Source organism: Eptatretus burgeri, chromosome 9, assembly GCF_056783735.1.
Source record: "Eptatretus burgeri isolate ZD-2024b chromosome 9, Ebu_testis_v1, whole genome shotgun sequence".
NCBI classification, from domain to species: Eukaryota; Metazoa; Chordata; class Myxini; order Myxiniformes; family Myxinidae; genus Eptatretus; species Eptatretus burgeri.
Window position 1 is genome coordinate 105301518 of NC_140969.1, and position 22931 is coordinate 105324448.

The window sequence follows — 22931 nt, forward strand, 5'->3', positions numbered from 1 at the left end:
TTTCATCAACATATCATTTGACACATTGCGAAGATCTTTTCGTTGTTTCGTTTTATGGCAGCTGAACGGATCGCAACAGTATTTTCGGAACTCCTTTCAATCTTCAGTCGCCATGCTTACTGCAAAATATGCAAAAACTGAGATTAGCCCATTTATAACTTAATTCGATGATGGTTGGACAAAAAAATGTACACTTAAAAATCAAGACACAACAGGCAGAATAATTTTTCGCAAATGATGCAATATATACTTCTTCTGCCTCTTTCGGCTTGCTCCCGTTAGGGGTCGCCACAGCGGACCAACCGTCTCCATTTCGCTCTATCCTCCACATCTTCCATTGACACTCCAACCACCCGCATGTCCGCCCTCACCGCATCCATGAACCTCTTCTTTGGCCTTCCTCTTCTCCTCCTGCCTGGCGGCTCCATCTTCAACATCCTTCTCCCGATATACTCCGTTTCCCTCCTGTGCACATGTCCAAACCATCTCAATCTCGCCTCTCTCACTTTGTCTCCAAACCGTCCTACCTGCGCTGTCCCTCTAATATACTCATTTCTTATCCGATCCATTCTCGTCACTCCCAACGAGAATCGCAGCATCTTTAACTCTGCCACCTCCAGCTCTGCTTCCTGTCTTTTTGTTAGCGCCACCGCCTCCAAACCATACAACATAGCTGGTCTCACTACCATCTTGTATACTTTCCCCTTCACTCTTGCAGCTACCCTTCTGTCACAAATCACTCCTGCAACTCTTCTCCACCCACTCCATCCTGCCTGCACTCTCTTTTTCACTTCTCTCCCACACTCTCCGTTACTTTGAACAGTTGATCCCAAGTATTTAAACCAATCCACCTTCCCCACCTCAACTCCTTGCAACCGCACCATACCACCACCCTCCCTCCTATTTACGCACATGTACTCCGTCTTACTCCGACTGACTAACATTCCCCTTCTCTCCAGTGCGTACCTCCACCTCTCAAGGCTCGATTCAGCCTGCTCCCTACTCTCCCTACAGATCATGATGTCATCCGCGAACATCATAGTCCATGGAGACTCCAGTCTGATCTCGTCCGTCAACCTGTCCATCACCATTGCAAACAGGAAAGGGCTCAGAGTCGATCCTTGGTGCAATCCCACTTTAACCTTAAACCGGTCTGTCATTCCTACCGCACACCTCACCGCTGTCACACTGTCCTCATACATATCCTGCACGATCCTCACATACTTCTCCACCACTCCCGACTTCCTCATACAATACCACAACTCCTCTCTTGGCACCCTATCATAAGCTTTCTCTAAATCCACAAACACACAATGTAACTCTTTCTGGCCTTCCCTATACTTCTCCATCAACATTCTCAAAGCAAACATCGCATCAGTGGTGCTCTTTCCTGGCATAAACCCATATTGCTGCTCACAGATCGTCACCTCTCCTCTCAACCTAGCTTCCACTACTCTTTCCCACAACTTCATGGTGTGGCTTAACAACTTTATCCCTCTGTAATTTCCACAGCTCTGCACATCACCCTTATTCTTGAAAATCGGAACCAGTACACTTAATCTCCACTCCTCCAGCATCCTCTCACTTTCCAAGACTTTATTAAACAATCTGGTTAACAACCCCACTGCCATCTCTCCTAAGCACTTCCATGCCTCCACTGGTATACCATCTGGGCCAACCGCCTTTCCACTTTTCATCTTCTTCATAGCAGTCCTCACTTCATCCTTACTGATCCACCCCACTTCCAGATTCACTATCTCCACCTCTTCCAACCTTCTCTCTCTCATTTTCTTCATTCATCAGCTCCTCAAAGTACTCCATCCACCTTCTCAACACACTCTCCTCGCTCGTCAGCACATTCCCATTTGCGTCCTTTATCACCCTAACCTGCAGCACATCCTTCCCAGCTCGGTCCCTCTGTCTTGCCAATCGGTATAAATCCTTTTCCCCTTCTTTTGTATCCAACTTCTCATACAGCTCGTCATATGCCTTTTCCTTGGCCTTTGCCACCTCTCTTTTTGCTTTTCGACGCCACTCCTTGTACTCCTGCCAACTTTCTTCATCTCTCTGACTATCCCACTTCTTTTTTGCCAACCCCTTCTTCCTTATACTTTCCTGTACTTCCTCATTCCACCACCAAGTATCCTTATCTTCCTTCCTCTGTCCAGATGTCACACCAAGTACCTTCCTAGCTATCTTCCTCACAACTTCTGCTGTCGTTGCCCAATCATCCCACCCATTTTTACCACCATCCAACGCCTGTCTTACCTCCTCCCTAAATTTCACGCAACGGTCTTCCTCCTTCAGCTTCCACCATCTGGTCCTTGGTTCAGCCCTCACTCTCTTCCTCAACCTCACCTCTAAAGTCATCCTACAGACCACCAATCGATGCTGTCGAGCTACACTCTCCCCTGCCACAACCTTACAGTCACTAATCTCTTTCAAGTTGCATCTCCTACTTAAGATGTAAACCACCTGTGTGCACTTTCCTCCACTCTTGTATGTCACCCTGTGTTCCTCCTTCTTCTTGAAATATGTCTTTACCACTGCCATTTCCATTCTTTTTGCAAACTCTACCACCATTTGCCCTTCCACATTTCTCTTGTTGAGACCGTACCTCCCCATCACCTCCTCATCCTCTTTATTCCCTTCCCCAACATGTCCATTGAAATCTGCTCCAATCACCACTCTTTCATCCTTGGATACACTCTCCACCACTTCATCTAACTCACTCCAGAAATCTTCTTTAAATTCCATCTCACACCCCATATGTGGGGCATATGCACTGATGACATTCATCATCACCCCTTCAATTTCCAACTTCACACTCATCACTCGGTCAGACACCCTCCTCACCTCCAATACCCTCTTGACATGATCTTCCTTCAGGATTATCCCGACACCATTTCTCCTCCCATCCACACCATGGTAGAACAGTTTGAAACCACCTCCAATGCTCCTCGCCTTACTCCCCATCCACTTGGTCTCTTGTACACACAGTATGTCCACCTTTCTTCTCTCCATCATATCAGCCAACTCTCGCCCTTTGCCAGTCATCGTCCCAACATTCAGAGTTCCAACTCTCACCTCCACACTTCTACCCTTCCCCCTCTCCCACTGCCTCCGGACTCGCCTTCCCCGTCTCCTCCTCCTTCGCCCAGCAGTAGCACAATTTCCACTGGTACCCTGCTGACCACCGGTACCGGTGGTGGTCGTTGGTAACCCGGGCCTCGACCGATCCGGTATGGAAATTCGTTTTGTTGTCCGCATAATGATTTGGCATAGGTTTTTACGCCGGATGCCCTTCCTGACGCAACCCTGGTCGCCTCTTACGACACACAGGGATATGGTTCACCTATTTTAACCGGGGCATACACTTATTATTCCAGGCTGACGTTATTGACCGGCTAATTCTGCTGCTCCTGATGAATGATGCAATATATACAATAGTCCAGAGATGATGATTGTCAATTTCAGACATAAAGTCGCCTGACAGCAGGTGACGTCATTGGAACAATGACGGCAAATGTTGCCCAATGTCGAATTAAGAATTAGTGATATGTGGACCCCGAACAATAAAACCATCATCACACTTGAACCCATTGAGATCCCATTTTCATTTATGCTGAGGTGTTGGAGTAGATGAAGGGGTATTCTCACACAAAAAATTGGGACCATCGGTTTGGCTGGGGAGCGGGGGCCCAAGGTCAAAGGGCGCCCCAAACTATAACTTTTTGAATTCGTTTTGGAGCGATTTTACTTTACGCGATTTGAAAGATCTCGCTTTTACGAGCATTTTGATACCAAGATCATCCAAATCAGACCACTACAACCTGTGATATGGCCACTGGAAGATTGTGGGTCAACCAGGGGCGCCCAAATTGGGGGGGGGGCTAAAATGGGCCCCGATGGGCCCCCATGTCTGAAAATTGACACAATGTTTTACCATGGATACAAACACTTGCACAAAAAAAAAAAAGAGTGAAATCTGAGACTGTCAAAATTTCGCTGAAAAATGTGTACACTTGACATGGAACGCCCCAACATCGTTTCAACTTCAGCACAGCATGTAACTGAATCTAGAATTATGGGTAAATTAATCCTCAACTCAAAGCATTTCTATTTTGTAATTAAATAAAACATTCCATGTGTAAGCATCTTTTTTTAATTTGCTGCAATTAGCTCGAATGCTGAAAGTGAAAAAGAAGCAAAAGATGTTTCGAAAATGGAAGAGTGCAACTGAGAAGAAAAGTTTACACGTCAACATTAATAAAATGGAGGTTATTGTGAGTGGCAAAGGAGGGGAAAGGATATAAAGTGGACGATGGCCTCGTTCAATACACGGAAACGGAGTTGGACAGAATTCAGTTCAATGGAGGCGGAAGTGGTGTGGAATCACTGGAAATCATTGGTTTAAAAAAATAAAAAAATAAAATAAAAAGAAGCTGGGACTTTCATTTCAAGAAAAAAAAAAAAAGATGGAGAATAAAAACAAATGTTCCCGAGGTCAGAATTTAATTTAGAGAAGGTTAAAAGTTCATGTTACCTTGGAGACATGAGAGAGAGACATCAGGAGCAGCAGAATTAGCCGGTCAATAACGTCAGCCTGGAATAAGTAGTATCATGAAGAACAGAAACATTCCCTCGTGTGTAAAAGTTAGGGTCTCTCAAACCTATAATCAGACCCGTGTTGATGTATGGAAGCGGAATGTGAACAGTGCAGATCGAATATGTAAAGAGAAGGGAAAGGACGGTGATGAGAATGAAACGATGAATGAATGAAGAGTCTAAATGAAAATTCCGAGCTCAGAAATCAGGAAGACAATAAACGTCAACACTAATGAAGAAGAACTTTGGAAGAGAAGAATTGATCGCTTTGGTTATGTGCAACGTGAAGGTTAGAAGATGAAACTGAAGAAAACAATAAAGCTCGTAGTAGAAGGATGAAAGCTGAAAGGACATCCTAAAATACGGATTTAAAATGTCAAGATAAATATGGAATGTTTGAGTTTGCAACAAAACTAATACAATGGATAGACCTGGATGGAAGAATGCAATTATTGAATCAACCCCTGAAAAAGGGGGAATTGGTCCAAAGACATTTGTTATTCCACATGAAAGCACCACAGTGAGCTTGGGCGACCATATGTAACCATCGAAAACACCGATACAACATGAACACAAGTTGAAAACATTTTCCATGATCACATCATCAGCAAACAAAACTAAGACTAGAAGGGCACTCTGTCGAGCGCATACCTCCGCCACATAATGCCTGATCCACGAGAACATATCGGGTCCAATACATTTTGGTAATATCATGCAATAGAGCGCACTATCGTTTTTGGTCACATCTCTCAATGGTGAAGAATCGCTTTAAAAATAAAATAATTATCGTATCCAGATCCGGGTTCGGATCTTCACCAAAACCGAATCATTTCTTCCTTGTCACACACCCAACGTGTCCAAGTTTCGTTCGAATCCGTCCACAACTTTTGGAGATATCTTGCTATACATCATTTTTGGGCCCATCTCTGAATGGTGAAGAATCACTTGAAGAATTCTCGTATCTGGATTCGAATCTTTACCAAAATCTAATCAGTTCATCCTTGTCACACTCCCAACTTGTCCACCAAATCAGTCCACAAACCTTTTGAGATATCCTGGTCACAGACAGACAGGGAGTCAAAACATAACCTCCTTCACCTTCGGTGGTGGAGGTAACAAGGTAGTTTTACTTGATGGGGGAGGGGGTGGGCGAAAGGAACGCCTGAGGTCTGGGTTCGAATCTTGATTCAGCTATAAACCGCTGATGACACAGCTTTAGACTGTCAGCTACAAACTGTTTCACAGGCTGGGCGATTCATCAATGTGTGTTGCGACCCTCGGATGGACGTTAAACAGGGCGTCTGCCGGCATTAGTTGGTGGACGTTAAAGATCCCACGGTGTCCTTCGTAAAGAGTAGGTGAGCTATCACCGGCACCATCAACGAATTACAAATTACTGCCCTAACCAATTACTGTGGACAGGGAAATAAAATATAACAAGCTCAAATGAGCTAAGATCCTCGTCCTCTTAATGATGTCATAAAAACGAATATGACGTCATTGTGATGTATCAGGTTTGCAATAAATTATCTGTGCTAATGCCCGGCTTGATTCCCGCAAACAAAATTCAAACAGCTTCCCTAGTTTCTGAGATAATGGTATAGGCGATTTCCATTAGCGGCGATATTATGGCGTCAACTTTTTTCTCGGAAGAATTTCCAAAATCGGAGATGGTTACTGCCTGCGCGTGGGATTTCTGCATATACATGGCAAGTTTCACGAAGATCCGATGAAAACTCTGGGTTGTGAAACAAAAAATAGGAATGATGTCATAAAAATTGATACGACGTCATAGTGATGTATCATATGTGCGGTAATTCATTTCTGCTCATGCCCTGTTTGATTCCCGCAAACATAATTCAAAAAGCTTGCCTATACTAGTTTCGGAGATAATTTTTTAGGCGATTTCCATTAGCGGAGATATTTTGACGTCATAACTTTTTTTCTAAGAGGAATTTTCAAAATCGGAGATGGTTACTGTCTGTGCAGGGAATTTTTACATATATATGCCAAGTTTCAAGAAGTTTCGATGAAAACTGTAGGCTGTGAAACAAAAAAGTCCACAAGAACAACAACGTGAGTAAGACATAGAGATCCTCCACGAGGATCTAAAAACTTTAAAATTATTGAAAACCAAATGGCATCATGCCAACGACATGTTGCACACATTCTGATGCTTAAAGGACCACAAACTGTTGCACAACACAAACCTTTGTCCACATGAACCTCAAGGATCTTCTTCTGTTTCAATATCTTCTGGCCTTGACACTGACGACAGCGGTCCTTCGCACGGATGTGCTCACCAGAACCCTGACACTCTGAGCACTCCTGTTGGATCTGCTGCACAAACCCTGGGGCTATCTGTCGTACACGAAACTGCACGCCACAACCACGGCACTCGGAGCAGCGCTCAACGGCACCTTTTTTACCACCACGACCTGAAAAAATAAAAATACAGCAAACAGGAATTAAAATTGCCAAGATCCTGCGAGAGTTGCACAAAATAATGTGCAGAAATAATAATAATAATAATAAAAATAAAAGATCACTCAACACAAGGGAAGGCTGAAATCATATTGAATTTTAAAAAGTGCTGAAATGTTGGAGGATTACAAAAAATAATAATAATACATACATTTTTGGAGAACCTCTGCAGAGAATTCCCAAAGTTAAATATATATATGTAAATAATATATCTTTTTTTTTTATATAATGATTATTATTACATGTTTCCTCAGAGCACCAACACGAGTGCACCAAATACCTGGAGGGGTAACAGCAGAAAATCTTCGCAGACAATAATGTCCCATCTATTGTTTTGTTCAACAGATGAAACCAGAGATTGAAACAAAACAGAAGGATATTTAATAAGCAATTTATTAATCCCGACTGTCCACATATCAAATAACATCCCATCACAATGATTTTAAAAGAAACGCTCAATGATTTTTAAACTCCCCAAAGTTACACGCACGAAAGGTTTCAATGCAGCTTTGAATGAACTCACAACTTTCAAGTCGGCAGCTTAACTCATGTACCCAGTTCTAAATAAACCCCAGCAGGATACGAATTTATGTTGAAGTCGAAGTCTGACGTGGTCACGTTTGAAGCAGGCTTGCCCTGTTGCGTGCGCCCAGCTTGAAGTCCGACCGGCCAGTCACATTGTAAGTCGCCAGAGGGTGACGTTCGTATCACCAAAGCGAGCGGATGAATGCGACTCCACGACTCGCCTTTAAGGACCACACAGCAGACCGACGGTGCTGTGGAGTGAGGAAGGAGAACTCGGGCCCTTTGCCTTTTTCGATTTGACCATAAAATAAGTCTGCTTGGATATCGCCTCCAAGACATCAGCAGGACTGTCGGTTTGTCGAGAACCCAACTGGCCAGCAAATAAGATGGACCAGCATCCGCAGAGATGCAAGCTGGTTCTTTCGTCAAGGCTTCGGAGTGGCTGAACCAGTTGTGATTAGCATGCAACACTCAACACCTTCTTTGCCGTTTGAGCGCCGTTTTCAAAATGAACTCGACTGCAAGACGTGCCGCAGATGCTCACATCGTATTCTCCTCCTGATTTTTGACACTGTTGTCTATTTTATGGTGTGGGACAAGGTCATTCACAGGCCTGGCGTCGTGGTGTCTGCATGCACCGTCTCTGTGGATGTGCTTGTACGTGGCCTGGATCAGCATGTCCCATAATAATCCTTTCCCCCAGTCCGTTTTTCTTTCATGTGGGAGTATAGTAGTCACGTTATTAAGACACCTGAGTGAGACACTGCGTTGCTCAAAGTAATTTGTCAAGCCACTTGGACATTAGCCCCCACCGATTTTCCATATCAGCAACCCTGACATTCCTTTAACTCTGCCAAAATAAGTGATAACAACAAATATCTTTGAGGGTTTTGGAGAGAGCATGCCAGCGTGCAGGAGATGGTCTCTCAGACCGGCCACTTGACCTCCGAACCTAAAGTCGACAACTCGAGGATAATTCCGCGGCCCGTGTTGCTAATCAACCGTAGATGCCGGTTGGGGCAACCAAGTCTAACAGGGTCCTGACAACCAATGTCACGTTACTTACTGAGGACCACGTTCTCCACGCCCCCTCAATTACTTATTACGTATAGCCGAGAGAAACCGTGGGGTACAAAGTCCCATCTATTTAATACGTACACACTATGCCAAATAAATGAAGGAAATGGACAGCCAGCTAGGTTTGAAAAGTTTACCAAAATAAAGGGCACACATTTCCAGGTCACTTATGTACAAAAGCAAATAATAATCACAAGCATGTATTTACAAAGCAATCAAAGACACAGAAGGAAAGTAATTAGCCCTTTGCACGCATGCACCTTCCACAAGGTTACTTGTTGACAAAACATCAGATCGGCCCGCCATCACTCATCTGGGAAAGTAAATAAAGAATGAGAAGATAGAGGAACAACGCAGCGAGATTTCGACTTCCGACTCTCAACACACTCAGACAGGCGGGCCTGCGTCGGTCGCAATGGAAGGGTAGGGGATATAGGGTGCGTCGGAAATGCGGAGCACAGGTTGTTGGAACCGCAGAGTTCAAAAGGTGAGAAAAATTGGTCATAACCTCAAGGTAAGAAAAGAAGAAAATTGGTCATGTTTTAGAAATTGCCTTAACAGATAAATCCAAATAATTTACAGCCAACAATCCATTTCATAAATGTCAACTTGGTGAATGAAAAATGAATAATAAAAAATAAAAAAGTTAGCTTTTGCTCTACCCCGGGTGGCGGTTTACTCCGACTTTGAGACCAGTTTTTGAGGTCTAGCCACGACACTAAACAGGCTGACCGAGGATGCACCTGATAAAGGATATAATCAAATAATGCCGTTAATTATCTTCAAAAGGGGTGTTTTAATTAACCCAAACACCCAATTTTCACTCTTGCAATTCCTTGGAGTTCCCTGAGCATTCATGCAAAGTTTCAGGCTGATAGGTTTCATGGTTTTGGAGTTATGGAGGAGACCCACACACCACAGGTTATGTATTTATTACACATACACACGTGTATTTATCGATCGTCCTGTCCTTCCTTATCCCCCACACTATTTTTATTACTAAGCCTTTATTTGCCAGCAAAAGTTTTCCCACACATGAGCACCCACCAGTCGGGGGATTGTAAATCGGTAAAAAAGAACGGAGTAAATGCTTCCATAGTTTCAGTCATTCAAATCCAGGAACGCACCGGTTATGGTTACGCATTTTGAAATCATCACCATTTAATTTAAAATGCTGAAAATGTTTAAAAAAAAGACTATTTGAATCACAGATTTCATGCAAGCAATGGCAGGTTAAAAGTGCTCGGTGAGCCGAATCGAGTCAGTGCAAACACAAACACACAAAAAGGCCTCATTTAGCATTCTTACATCATTTTGGAAGTCCCAGATTGACAATAAAAATAAGCAATTTCTAATTTAGAATGAATCACAATGTCAAAATGTTATTTTTACAAAAATGGCCAAATAAACATTTTGTAAGTTTTCATTTTCCTTGGACATACGTTGTAACATCTCCTTCACCCAATTTGAACTCAACTGCGCTATCGCGACATCAACGGCTGCATTTTTAACGTCCTTTGATAATTTCACATCAAATACCAATAAATGCAAAAAATTGAAAAACTAAAACCATTACCTGCACATTTATCACACACAACATTCTTTTGCAAAGAAAGCTTTCGCGTCGAACCGTTGTACAAATCTTCGAGCGTCACCGACAACTGGTGGACAACATTCTTCCCTGGAAAGAAAAAGAACAGCACACAAAACACAAAACAAAAAATTATGTTAACAAAGGTGCAGCAGTGCCGTGTGCGCGATTTATCGGACAGCACAAGCAAGAAGTATTCAGCATTCATTGCAGTCTCTACAAAACCATCAACTTGTGTTTATCTTTAATAACCTTCATGTTATTCAAGTTAATGATTCATGTTATACAATTGAGGAAAAAAACAAACAAACAAACAACTCGGGGTTTTCAAAAGATACGTCCTTCACCGAATGGAGTTTTCGTCTATCTGTGAGCAGGACGTCTCAAAAACGTGTGGATGGATTCAATGTGTGGACAAGGAATAATTGATGAGATTTTGGTGAAGATCCAGATCCGAAAATATTTTACTTTATAAAATTGATTCTTCACCATTGAGACAAAGGCCCAAAGGAAATAATTTCTTATAAACACAAAAAGCCTTTCGATAGCAGCGTACGGTGATGGATATCAAGAGCTTGTGAAGGAAATCAGTAAGTTCATGACAAACGACACTCAGTGGAGAGCATACAATCACCAGGCTGAACAATTTATGTTTTGTATCCCACAGATGGACCGGATCTGCATCTACATTCGTGCTCGTCACACACCAAAATCGAATCCGCCTGTTCATGTCACCGAACCAGCTCATCCACCAAGTTTCGTCACAACTCGTCCACAACTTTTTGAAATATCGTGCTCACAGACGAGCAAGAAGACAGACGAGAAAACATGACCTCCATCAACCTTTGATGGCAGAGGTAAAAAAAAAGGGGTACACAACAACTTGACGAGAATTTTTAAAGCAGCATGATACTACGAGTCGGATTATACCCCTGGTGCTACAAGAAAAACCGTGCACTGCATACCCTTCCTCTCCCGCTGCATGCCGGCACCCCCTCCAAAGAACATGTTGAAGATGTCCATGGGGGAGCTGAAGTTCCCTGCCCCCTGTCCCCCTTCTTTGAGGGCTTGCTCTCCCCCACGATCATACAGCTCCCGTTTTTTCTCATTTGAGAGGACTTCGTATACCTGGGAGATCTGCTTGAACTGCAGACACAGGAGAGAAATTCGCACAACATTCATTCGATTTTAATCCATCTTTAATTAGCGCAATCAGTACGAGCCGTTAACGATCACCTGATTAAACTGGCACACAATATGGAAGCCCATACTTTTATCGGGTTTACGCTCGTGTGTCAGTTTCAGATAGATTCATAATCATCGGACCAGAATGGAAGTGCTCAACATGGATGGACATTGGAGCAGGTCTCAATATAAAGGGTCAATATAAAAGGGGGGGGGGGTACAATCCCCAATTCCAAGGAAGCACAACATTTAACAACATAATATTTGAAAGTTAAAACAATTATTAAAATATCATGTTTGTAACCGATACCTTTTTTGCACAAACATTTGATTATTGAAGGGAGAAATGAATGCACACCTTGTTTCCCTCTTTGGGGTTTTTGTCTGGGTGGTACTTCAACGCAAGTTTGCGGTAAGCTTTCTTAAGTTCGTCAGGTGAAGCATTTGGCTTCACACCAAGGGTGTCGTAGTAAGCAGTTTCCTTCACCATGATGCCTGCTTGACAGAAAGAAACAAAATGGGGTGAAAATGAATACAAACGAGGAAACCATTTGTGAAGCCTTACAAGGGTGCACAATGAAGGGCAGCCATTGCCAGAAGGTGCAGGTGCGGGGGGAGTGGACGATGGGATGGGATGATCGATGAGGGAAGGCAGCAGAAGGCGTACGATGGGATGGAAAGGGGTACGGGGTAGGGAGCTTTCTTAAGGGGTATGGGGAGAATCAGTGACAGGGATAGACTTGAAAATGTTGGGGAATGGTCTGCGGTTGAGTGGACTTGCCAATGGGATGGAGTGGTTGAAAGGAGAGTAGAATTGCAAGTGGGTGGTGGGTGAGGGTGGGGTCGATGGGGGTGGCAGTGTGGTTGATGGGGGAAGGCACATGAAGAGATGAACTATGGGAGGGGATAGAGCATGCAAGGTGTGGTCAGAGTGCGGGGGAGGAAGGCCATGGATAACGGGGAACAGTTTAAGGGAGAGGGAGGGGAACGTCCGAGGCTTAGAGCACAGTCGAAGGGGGGAAGGGATGTGGGCGTTGCACAATGGGGCCGCACGGCGCTCTTCCTCAACAAAGGATGAATCAACAGAGCGTTGGTCCATCTGGTGTACATCGGACGGTGGCGATGAGGTTTCCAATCAGGAAGCCAACGAAGCAATTCACTCTGAATACGTGATCCAAATCCCGTGAGGTACATCTGAGCTTCATGGTACGAGAAGAGATAATTCATAAAAAGTGACAAGTTCGGCGGGATAATTGTCTTCAGGGACGATGTTATGGTGTCCACACTATCGTCGGGACTAGCGGTCGATTTTGATGGACCATACCCTTTGAAGAGCGTTGGTGCTGCCGAAGCAGTTTGTCAGCAAAGGTCATACTGGGTGGTTTGACATTGTCTGCCCAATGTTGTTCGTCCACGCTCTCTCCTTTCAAATGATGAGCATCAAGCAAGGACGGAGCACGTGCCATCTTTAAAGCCTTTGGTACGTCGCGGACGGGGTTTGTACAACCGACCTGCCAGACCCCTGGGGTGGATGCTCCAAACCTTACCCCACTGAGTCTGGTTGGGACTCATGCCAAGTGGGTAAAATGAGCCACAAGGATCAGGTGACCTTTCGAAGGAGATCGAGACTTGGACATCGCACATTCAAATACCGTCTGAATGGAATGAGACGGATTCCATGGGATTGTGGGGAAAATGTAAAGTACCTGAAAACTAAACCATGACATAACCCAATATCCATCGTACGTCATACAAAGGGCAAAACTAATGTGGTCCATCAGTAAAGTTGGGACAACCATGAACAATAAAAAGACCTACTTTGCAAACTGGATTACTAACTCCCTTATCTGTGTAACACCATCATTGATTTGTAAAGGAGAGTGGTGGAAAGATGGAAGATCCCTGAAAATCTAGAGGCAATTTGGGGAGGGGGGAGGAGGGGGGGGTTCCTGTGAGTCACTCATCTTGAGGACACAGCTCATGAGTCTAATTGAGGTGGAGAGGTGGTCGCACACAGGAGGAGACAGAAGAGTCCAAAAATTATTTTTAAAAGGATAAATTCCCTCCACCCCCACATTAGTGTAGAATCAAGTGGATAGGGGAGGGGCATGGATCACCCCCCCTCCTTTCAGCTTCGACAAAGGGTTAAGTATCAATGGATGGATGGATGGATGGATGGATGGATGGTGGTGGTGGCCACAATGCCATCAACATTCTGTGCATTTCCCTCATTTGTACACGTGTCCCCCCCCTCTCCTCCTCCTTGCCCCTACCCTCTCCTCCCCCCCTTTCCCTCTCCTCTCCTCCTCCTCCTCCTCCTCCTCCTCCCTCCCCCTCCCCTCCTCCCCCTCCTCCTCCTCCTCTTCCCCCTCCTTGCCCCTACCCTCTCCCCCCTTCCCTCACTTTCCCTTCCCTCTCCTCCCCCTTCCCTCACTTTCCCTTCCCTCTCCTCCCCCTTCCCTCACTTTCCCTTCCCTCTCCTCCCCCTCCTCCTCCCCTTTCCCTCTCCTCCCCCTTTCCCCTTCCCTCTCCTGCCCCTCCTCCTTTCCCCTTCCCGTTTCCCCTTTCCCTTCCCTCTCCACCTCCCCCTTTCCCTTTCCCCTTCCCTCTCCTCCTCCCCCTTCCCTTTTCCCCTTCCCTCTCCTCCTCCTCCCCGTTTCCCTTTCCCCTTCCCTCTCCTCCTCCTCCTCCCCCTTTCCCTTTCCTTCTCTCTCCCTTCCTTCCCCTTCCTCCTCCCCTTCCCTTTCCTTCCTTCCCTCTCCTCCTCCTCCCTTTTCCTTTCCCCTTCCCTCTCCTCCTCCTCCCCCTTTCCCTTTCCCCTTCCCTCTCCTCCTCCTCCCCCTTTCCCTTTCCCCTTCCCTCTCCTCCTCCTCCCCTTTCCCTTTCCCCTTCCCTCTCCTCCTCCTCCCCTTTCCCTTTCCCCTTCCCTCTCCTCCTCCTCCTCCTCCCCTTTTCCCTTTCCCCTTCCCTCTCCTCCTCCTCCTCCTCCTCCCTTTTCCCTTTCCCCCCTTCCCTCCTCCTCCTCCTCCCTCCCTTTCCCTTTCCCCTTCCTCCTCCTCCTCCTCCTCCTCCCCTTTCCCTTTCCCCTTCCCTCTCCTCCTCCTCCTCCTCCCTTTTCCTTTCCCTTTCCTTCTCCTTCCTCCTCCTCCTCCTCCCCTTTCCCCTCTCTCTTCCCCTTTCCCTCCTCCTTCCTCCTCCTCCTCCTCCTCCTCCTCCCCTCCTTTCCCTCTTCCCTCTCTCCTCCTCCCCTTTCCCTTTCCCCTTCCTCTCTCCTCCTCCCCTCCCCTTTCCTTCCTCTCCTCCTCTCCCCTCCCCCTTTCCCTTTCCTTCCCTCTCCTCCTCCCCCTCCTCTCTTTCCCTTTCCCTTCCCTCTCCTCCTCCCTTTCCTTTCCCCTTCCCTCTCCTCCTCCCCTTTCCCTTTCCTTCCCTCTCCTCCTCCCCCTTTCTCCCTTCCCTCTCTCTCCTCCTCCCCCTTTCCCTTTTCCTTCCCTCTCCCTCCTCCTTTTCCTTTCCCCCTTCCCTCCTCCTCCCCCTTTCCTTTCTCTTCCCTCTCCTCCTCCCCCTTTTCCCTTTCCCCTTCCCCTCTCTCTCCTCCTCCCCCTTTCCTTCCTCCCTCTCCTCCTCCCCTCTTTCCCTTTCCCCTTCCCCTCTCCTCCTCCTCCCCCCTTTCCCTTTCCTTTCCCTCTCCTCCTCCCCCTTTCCCTTTCCCCTTCCTCTCCCTCCTCTCCCTTTCCCTTTCCCCTTCCCTCTCCTCCTCTCCCTTTCCCTTTCCCCTTCCCTCTCCTCCTCTCCCTTTCCCTTTCCCCTTCCCTCTCCTCCTCCCCCTTTCCCTTTCCCCTTCCCTCTCCTCCTCCCCCTTTCCCTTTCCCCTTCCCTCTCCTCCTCCCCCTTTCCCTTTCCCTTCCCTCTCCTCCTCCCCTTTCCCTTTCCCCTTCCCTCTCCCTCCTCCTCCCCTTTCCCTTTCCCCTTCCCTCTCCTCCCTCCTCCCTTTCCCTTTCCCCTTCCCTCTCCTCCTCTCCCCTTCCTTTCCTCCCTCTCCTCCTCCCCTTTTCCCTTTCCCCTCTCTCTCCTCCTCCCTTTCCCTTTTCCCTTTCCCTTCCCTCTCCTCCTCTTTCCTTTTCCCCTTCCCTCTCCTCCTCTCTTTCCTTTCCTTCCCTCTCCTCCTCCTCTTTCCCTTTCTTTTCCTTCCTCTCTCCTCCCCTTTCCTTTCCCTTTCCCCTTCCCTCTCCTCCTCCTCTTTCCTTTTCCCTTTCCTCTCCTCCTCCTTTCCTTTTCCTTTCCCTCTCCTCTCTTTTCCCTTTTCCTTCCTTCCCTCTCCTCCTCCCCTTTCCTTTCCCTTCTCTCCTCCTCCCCTTTCTTTCCTTCTCTCTCCTCCTCTTTCCCTTTCTTCTCTCTTCCTCTTCCCTCCTCCCCTCTCCTCTCCTCTCTCCCCTTTCCCTCTCTCCTCCTCCTCTTTCCTCTCTCCTCCTCCTTTCCCTCCTCTCTCCTCCTCTTCTCTTCTCTCCCTCTCCTCTCCTCCTCCTTTCCTCTCTCCTCCTCCTTTCCTCCCCTCTCCTCTCCCCTTTCCTCCCTCTCCTCCTCCCCCTTTCCCCTCCCCTCTCCTCCTCCTCCCCTTTCCCCTCTCTCCTCCTCTCTTCCCCTCTCTCTCTCCTCCTCCCCTCTTTCCTTCCTCTCTCCTCTCTCCCCCTTTTCCTTCCCTCTCCTCCTCCCCTTCCCCTTCCTCTCCTCCTCCCCCTTTCCCCTTCTCCCTCTCCTCCTCCCCTTTCTCTCTTTCCCTTCTCCTCCTCCTCTCTTTTCCTTCCCTCTCCTCCTCCCCCTTTCCCCTTCCCTCTCCTCCTCCCCTCTCTTTCCTTTCCCTCTCCTCCTCCTCCCCCTTTCCCCTTCCCTCTCCTCCTCCTCCTTTCCCCTTCCCTCTCTCCTCCTCCTCCCCCTTTCCCCTTCCCTCTCCTCCTCCCCTTTCCCCTCCCCTCTCCTCCTCCCCCTTTCCCTCTCCTCCTCCCCCTTTCCTCCCTCTCTCCTCCTCCCTTCTCCTCTCCTCCTCCCCTCTCCCCTTTCCTCCCTCTCCTCCTCCCCCTTTCCCCTCTCTCCTCCTCCCCCCTTTCCTTCCCTCTCCTCCTCCCCCTTTCCCCTTCCCTCTCCTCCTCCCCCTTTCCCCTTCCCTCTCCTCCTCCCCTTTCCCTTCCCTCTCCTCCTCCTCCCTTTCCCCTTCCCCTCTCCTCCTCCCCCTTTCCCCTTCCCTCTCCTCCTCCCCTTTCCTTCCCCTCTCCTCCTCCCCTTTCCTTCCCTCTCCTCCTCCCCTTTCCCCTTCCCTCTCTCCTCCTCCCCCTTTCCCTTCCTCTCTCCTCCTCCCCCTTTCCCTTCCCCTCTCCTCCTCCCCCTTTCCCCTTCCCTCTCCTCCTCCCCTTTTCCTCTTCCTCTCCTCCTCCTCTCTTTTCCTCTCTTCCCTCTCCTCCTCCCCCTTTCCCTTCCCTCTCCTCCTCCCCTCCTCCTTTCCTCTCCTCCTCCCCCTTTTCCCCTTCCCTCTCCTCCTCCCCCTTTTCCCCTTCCCTCTCCTCCTCCCCTCCTCCCCTTTCCCCTTCTCTCCTCTCCTCCTCCTCCTCCCCTTCCCTCTCCTCCTCCCCTTTCCTCTCCTCTCCTCCTCCTCCCCTTTCCTCTCCTCCTCCCCCTTTCCCCTTCCTCTCCTCCTCCTCCTCCCCTTTCTCTCCTCCTCCTCCTCCTCCTCCTCCCCCTTTCCTTCCTCTCTCTCCTCCCCCTCCTCCCCTTCCCTCTCCTCCTCCCCCTTTCCCCTTCCCTCTCCTCCTCCCTCCTCCCCTTTCCCCTCCCCTCTCCTCCTCCCCCTTTCCCCTCCTCCTCCTCCTCCCCCTTTCCTTCCCTCCTCCTCCCTTTCCCCTTCCCTCTCCTCCTCCCCCTTTCCCTTCCCTCTCCTCCTCCCCCTTTCCCCTTCCCTCTCCTCCTCCCCCTTTCCCCTCTCTCTCCTCCTCCCCCTTTCCCCTTCCCTCTCCTCCTCCTCCCCTTTCCCCTCCCCTCTCCTCCTCCTCCCCTTTCCCCTCCCTCTCCTCCTCCCCCTTTCCCCTCCCTCTCCTCCTCCCCTTTCCCCTCCCCTCTCCTCCTCCCCCTTTTCCTCCCCTCTCCTCCTCCCCCTTTCCCCTTCCCCTCTCCTCCTCCCCCCTTTCCCCTTCCCTCTCCTCCTCCCCCTTTCCTTTCCCCTTCCCTCTCCTCCTCCCCCTTTCCCCTTCCCTCTCCTCCTCCCCCCTTTCCCTTTCCCCTTCCCTCTCCTCCTCCCCCTTTCCTCTTCCCCTTCCCTCCTCCTCCCCCTTTCCCTTTCCCCCTTCTCCTCCTCCCCCTTTTCCCTTCCCTCTCCTCCTCCCCCTTCCTCCCCTTCCCTCTCCTCCTCCCCCTTTCCCTTCCCTCTCCTCCTCCCCTTTCCCTTCCTCTCCTCCTTCCTCTCCCCTTCCCTCTTTCCCTTTCCCTTCCCTCTCCTCCTCCCCCTCCCCTTCCCTTTCCTCCTCTCTTCCTCCTCCCTTCTTTCCCCTTCCCTCTCCTCTCCTCCTCCCTTTCCCTTCCCTCTCCTCCTCCCCCTTTCCCTTTCTCTCTTCCCTCTCCTCCTCCCCCTTTCCTTTCCCTTCCCTCTCCTCCTCCCCCTTTCCCTCTCCCTCTCCTCCTCCCCCTTTCCCCTCTCTCTCCTCTCCTCCTCCCCCTTCCCTCTCCCTTCCCTCTCCTCCTCCTCCCCCTTTCCCTTCCCTCTCCTCCTCCCCTTTCCCCTTCCCTCTCCTCCTCCCCCTTTCCCCTTCCCTCTCCTCCTCCTCCTCTCTCTTTCCCCTTCCCTCCTTCCTCCTCCCCTTTCCCTTCCCTCTCCTCCTCCCCCTTTCCCCTTCCCTCTCCTCCTCCCCCTTTCCCCTTCCCTCTCCTCCTCCCCCTTTCCCCTTCCCTCTCCTCCTCCCTCTCTTTCCTTTCTCTCTCTCTCCTCCTCCCCTTTTCTCCCTCTCCCTTTCTCCTCCTCCCCTTTCCCCTTCCCTCTCCTCCTCCCTCTCTTTCCTTCCCTCTCCTCCTCCCCCTTTCCCCTTCCCTCTCCTCCTCCCCCTTTCCCCTTCCCTCTCCTCCTCCCCCTCTTTCCCTTCCCTCTCCTCCTCCCCCTTTCCCCTTCCCTCTCCTCCTCCCCTTTCCCCTTCCCTCTCTCCTCCTCCCCCTTTCCCCTTCCCTCTCCTCCTCCCCCTTTTCCCCTTCCCTCTCCTCCTCCTCCCCTTTTCCCCTTCCCTCTCCTCCTCCCCCTTTCCCCTTCCCTCCTCCTCCCCCTTTCCTTCCCTCTCTCCTCCTCCCCCTTTCCCCTTCCCTCTCCTCCTCCCCCTTTCCCTTCCCTCTCCTCCTCCCCCCTTTCCCCTTCCCTCTCCTCCTCCCCCTCTTTCCCCTTCCCTCTCCTCCTCCCCCCTTTCCCCTTCCCTCTCCTCCTCCCCCTTTCCCCTTCCCTCTCCTCCTCCTTTCCTTTTCCCTCTCCTCCTCCTCTCTCTTCCCTCTCCTCCCCCTTTCCTCTTCCCCTCTCCTCCTCCTCCCCTTTCCCCTTCCCTCTCCTCCTCCCCCTTTCCCCTTCCCTCTCCTCCTCCCCTTTTCCCCTTCCCCTCTCCTCCTCCCCCTTTCCCCTTCCCTCTCCTCCTCCCCCTTTCCCCTTCCCTCTCCTCCTCCCCCTTTCCCTTCCCCTCTCCTCCTCCCCCTTTTCCTTCCCTCTCCTCCTCCCCCTTTCCCCTTCCCTCTCCTCCTCCCCCTTTCCCTTCCCTCTCCTCCTCCCCCTTTCCTTCCCTCTCCTCCTCCCCCTTTTCCCCTTCCCTCTCCTCCTCCCCCTTTCCCCTTCCCTCTCCTCCTCCCCCTTTCCCCTTCCCTCTCCTCCTCCCCCTTTCCCTTCCCTCTCCTCCTCCCCCTTTCCCCTTCCCTCTCCTCCTCCCCCTTTCCCCTTCCCTCTCCTCCTCCCCCTTTCCCCTTCCCTCTCCTCCTCCCCCTTTCCTCTCCTCCTCCCTTTCCCCTTCCCTCTCCTCCTCCCCCTTTCCCCTTCCCTCTCCTCCTCCTCCCCTTTCCCCTCCATCCTCTCCTCTCCTCCCCTTTCCCCTCCATCCTCTCCTCTCCTCCCCCTTTCCCCTCCATCCTCTCCTCTCCTCCCCCTTTTCCCCTCCATCCTCTCCTCTCCTCTCCTCCCCCCTTCCATCCTCTCCTCTCCTCCCCCCTTCCCATGAGCCTCCATCGTGGATATATAAACTCATTTGTTCCGCCAACGTACAACAGGCCTCAGGGATCTACATTCGTTTTCCGTTCCACGTTCATCATAATCTGAGTTGTTTGTGACGACACAGGCCAAGGTCAGTCACCTGGAACTACACGTGGCGGACAGAGACAGACAGACAAACAGACAATAGACCATATGAAACCCTCACAAAGCCGTCCCATAGGGCCCACGTATCACGTGATGCGATCACATTTCATTCTCTCAGACACCGGACTCGGACCACCATTATAAACATATAAAATACAATTATCCACACACGGGTTAAAAACGTACGATGAGGAGAATGTATAAAACTCATTAAACAAGGAAACGGACGAGCGAACCCACTCACACCTTCTTCACTCAATCAAAAGACCGGAAAGCACGTCCACGACGCGATGACGCGGAATGAGCCGGCAACTCCTCGAGGACAGAAATGAAAGGATGACTACTTCCGGTTACTCTTCTTCTTCCACTTCTACTTCCACTACTAAACGTAAACTTATTTCGAAATTATCAGCAAATTTCCACTCTCATCACATTGAAATGTTACTACAAGTGCGACGATCGATCCAAAAATATAAACATATAATAAATATGTATAAATACTCGGTCAAAACGCGATGAATTACACACGCGTATTACTCCACCTGTACTGCAGCGTGCATAAAACAAAATTTAAACAAACGAACAAAAGCTGTTTATAAAAATAAATGTAACAATTACATGGACGCACGCACGAACGGACGCACGCACGCGGTATGTTCGCCTCGTGGTTTTGCGTGAAACTTTCCAATCTTAGACTTGCATCAAAATGCTTCACCTCTTCAGGATGCCCAACATGCTGACCTGGAGGCTGCTGTGATTGTGCATTGATCCTCAACCCAAGCCGGTGTCTGCTTCGTAGTCTCAGCTGACCTGGAGGCTGCTGTGATTGTAAATTGATCTTCAACCGAAGCTGGTGTCTGCTCCGTAGTCTATGCTGACCTGGAGGCTGCTGTGATTGTGCATTGATCCTCACCCCAAGCCGGTGTCTGGTCCATAGTCTCAGCTGACGTGGAGGCTGCTCATCTTGCATGTTTTTTTATACATATATATATATATATATATATATATATATATATATATATATATATATATATATATATATATATATATACATACAATGTGAAGACTAGTATAAGAGCAAACACAAAGAACATATAACAAGGGTAGCATTAGACAAGAGGGGTGGGAGAGGGAAGGACAAAACAGTGGGGAACAGAGACATTAGGAGATCTGTGGAAGGGAGAGGGATGGGGCGGGGAACATGGGGAATACAAGGTGGACACTATCGGGACTTTCAGGAAGTAAAGCAGGGAATATGAAGGAGGTGGGATTGGGGTGGATTAACGGGGGTAGAAAAGATTGAGGTTTTGGATGGGGGAAGATATGAGATAGTGGTGAACAGCTGTTTTGAATACCTGGAGGGAAGAATGGGATTGAAGAGAGTGTGGGAATGAAAGAGAGAAGGTGAGCAGTGATTCTTGATTTTGGGAGTTTAACCAGAAGGGGGTTGCTGGTGGACCTTCAGCGCCCTGCGGAAATATGGGCGGGACAGATATCAGAAAGAGCAGGGGGAGGCCAGAGAGGAGACAGTGGAAGACAGAAAGACTACCGACGTTCCTGAGGTGAGAGAGTGACAGACACAAAGACTCAGCCTTATCGCGGGAGATAGCAATGATTCTCAATGCCTTGGTTTCCACGACGTTAAGCCGAGAAAGGTGAGAGGCAGGAGCACCAGCCCAGAGGGGAGAGCAGTACTCCACGAGTCTGTGGATGAAAGCTTTGTACGTGGTCAAGAGTTCAGGTGTGCCGAGGAAGGACTTTGCATGATGGAGGATGCCCAACCGGTGACTGGCTTTGGAGGCCAGCTCGGGATCAGGATGTTGATCCTCAAACCGAGCCTGTGTCTGCTCTTGAGTCTCACGAGACCTGGAGATTGCCATCCTCTTTGCATCTGATTTGCTTCTGCCCATCAGTGGTCTTGTGTTTTTTCGTGGTATGTGGCAGTATTTATAGTGCAAGTGGTGTGGGTTACGATATTTTTTTAACAGAAGTGGTCCCTTGGAAGTTCCAGAAGTGCTCCAGTGGGCATCTCACTGTGTCGATCTTCGTGATGCGGTCAATTAAAGTTTAAAAAAATTACAGACAGATCGAACAGAGATGGGGAGGATTCGAGGTAAGGGAGAAACGTACCGAGGGAACACACAGTTGTCCGTTATTAGCTTGTATCGAAAATACCAGCAGAGTACCCGCCCTCCGGGCGATCTTGTTCCTGGGTTAAAAAAAAAGCATGCAACACGTTCTTCTGATGCATACCTTTATTTGGGCGGTGTATAGGCAACTGACAGCTCTGCAGAGGCAAAAAAAACACCAACCCGGCTTTAGTGCATGAAGCAAAAATATACCGACTGCTTATCATCCAAAACACCTCACTGCACTGGAAAATGTGGGGACAGGAACACTGCACTGTAAATGGTGGACACTTGTAATACCCTCCCCCACCTGGAGGTGGTGCAACATGGTACAAATTTACATGGAGTCAGACTGCAAAACATTCCAAAAGCAGAAAAAAAAAATCTGAAAACCCACTCCGTGGGAGGACCTCCTGTGACGCTTCCCTTCACAGGGCAAAGCCTTCGGGAACCCCAATCTTTGATAGGAGGGAAACCACGGGGTAACATCCCTGGGTCAGATTGCGGGAGAGTGTGTCGGAGTGGTGCTGAGGTGTCATCCACCAGACGGCGGTCTCCTTGGGTTAACCTGAGGCGGTCCCTTCGGGTGGGTGCCTGGAATGTCCTATCCCTAAGAGAGGATGATCACCTGTCTCTGTTATCATCTGAGCTCAAGCGTTTGGACATCGGGATTGCAGCTCTCTGAGGTTCAGAGACCGGATTGCGGTGAGATAATGGTGGGTGGTTACACCTACTATTGGTCTGGTCGCTCTGATGGTTACCATACCCAAGGAGTTGCTGTAGCTGTGTCCAAGAAGCTGACCCCAATGATAATTGAGGTAACACCGGTCAACGAGCGTATTATGAGATTAAGGATTCGTCACTCCTTCGGTGTCATTTCCCTGGTCTCTGTTTCTGCTCCGACAGGCGAGTGATCTCACTGTGAAGGATGCATTCTACGCCACGCTCGAGTCTATGGTTGATCAGTGCCCCAGAC

At 49.1% G+C, this 22931-nt stretch overlaps 1 protein-coding gene across 2 annotated transcripts in view; it reads right to left on the reverse strand.

The window, feature by feature from the left end:
- LOC147020836 (dnaJ homolog subfamily A member 1-like) overlaps positions 1-20199 on the reverse strand; it is a 44353-nt gene extending 24154 nt beyond the window's left edge. The window contains exons 1-5 of one of the 2 annotated variants that reach the window (XM_085896505.1): positions 20073-20199; positions 11829-11965; positions 11251-11431; positions 10271-10375; positions 6819-7046 (exon numbers count right to left, since the gene is read on the reverse strand). In XM_085896505.1, the coding sequence (XP_085752631.1) occupies positions 6819-7046; positions 10271-10375; positions 11251-11431; positions 11829-11960 (646 nt within the window). In that variant the 5' untranslated portion in view covers positions 11961-11965; positions 20073-20199. Of the gene's footprint in view, positions 1-6818; positions 7047-10270; positions 10376-11250; positions 11432-11828; positions 11969-20072 lie in introns of both variants that reach the window. The other variant, XM_085896506.1, reaches the window with a different exon arrangement.
- Positions 20200-22931: the final 2732 nt, after the last annotated feature.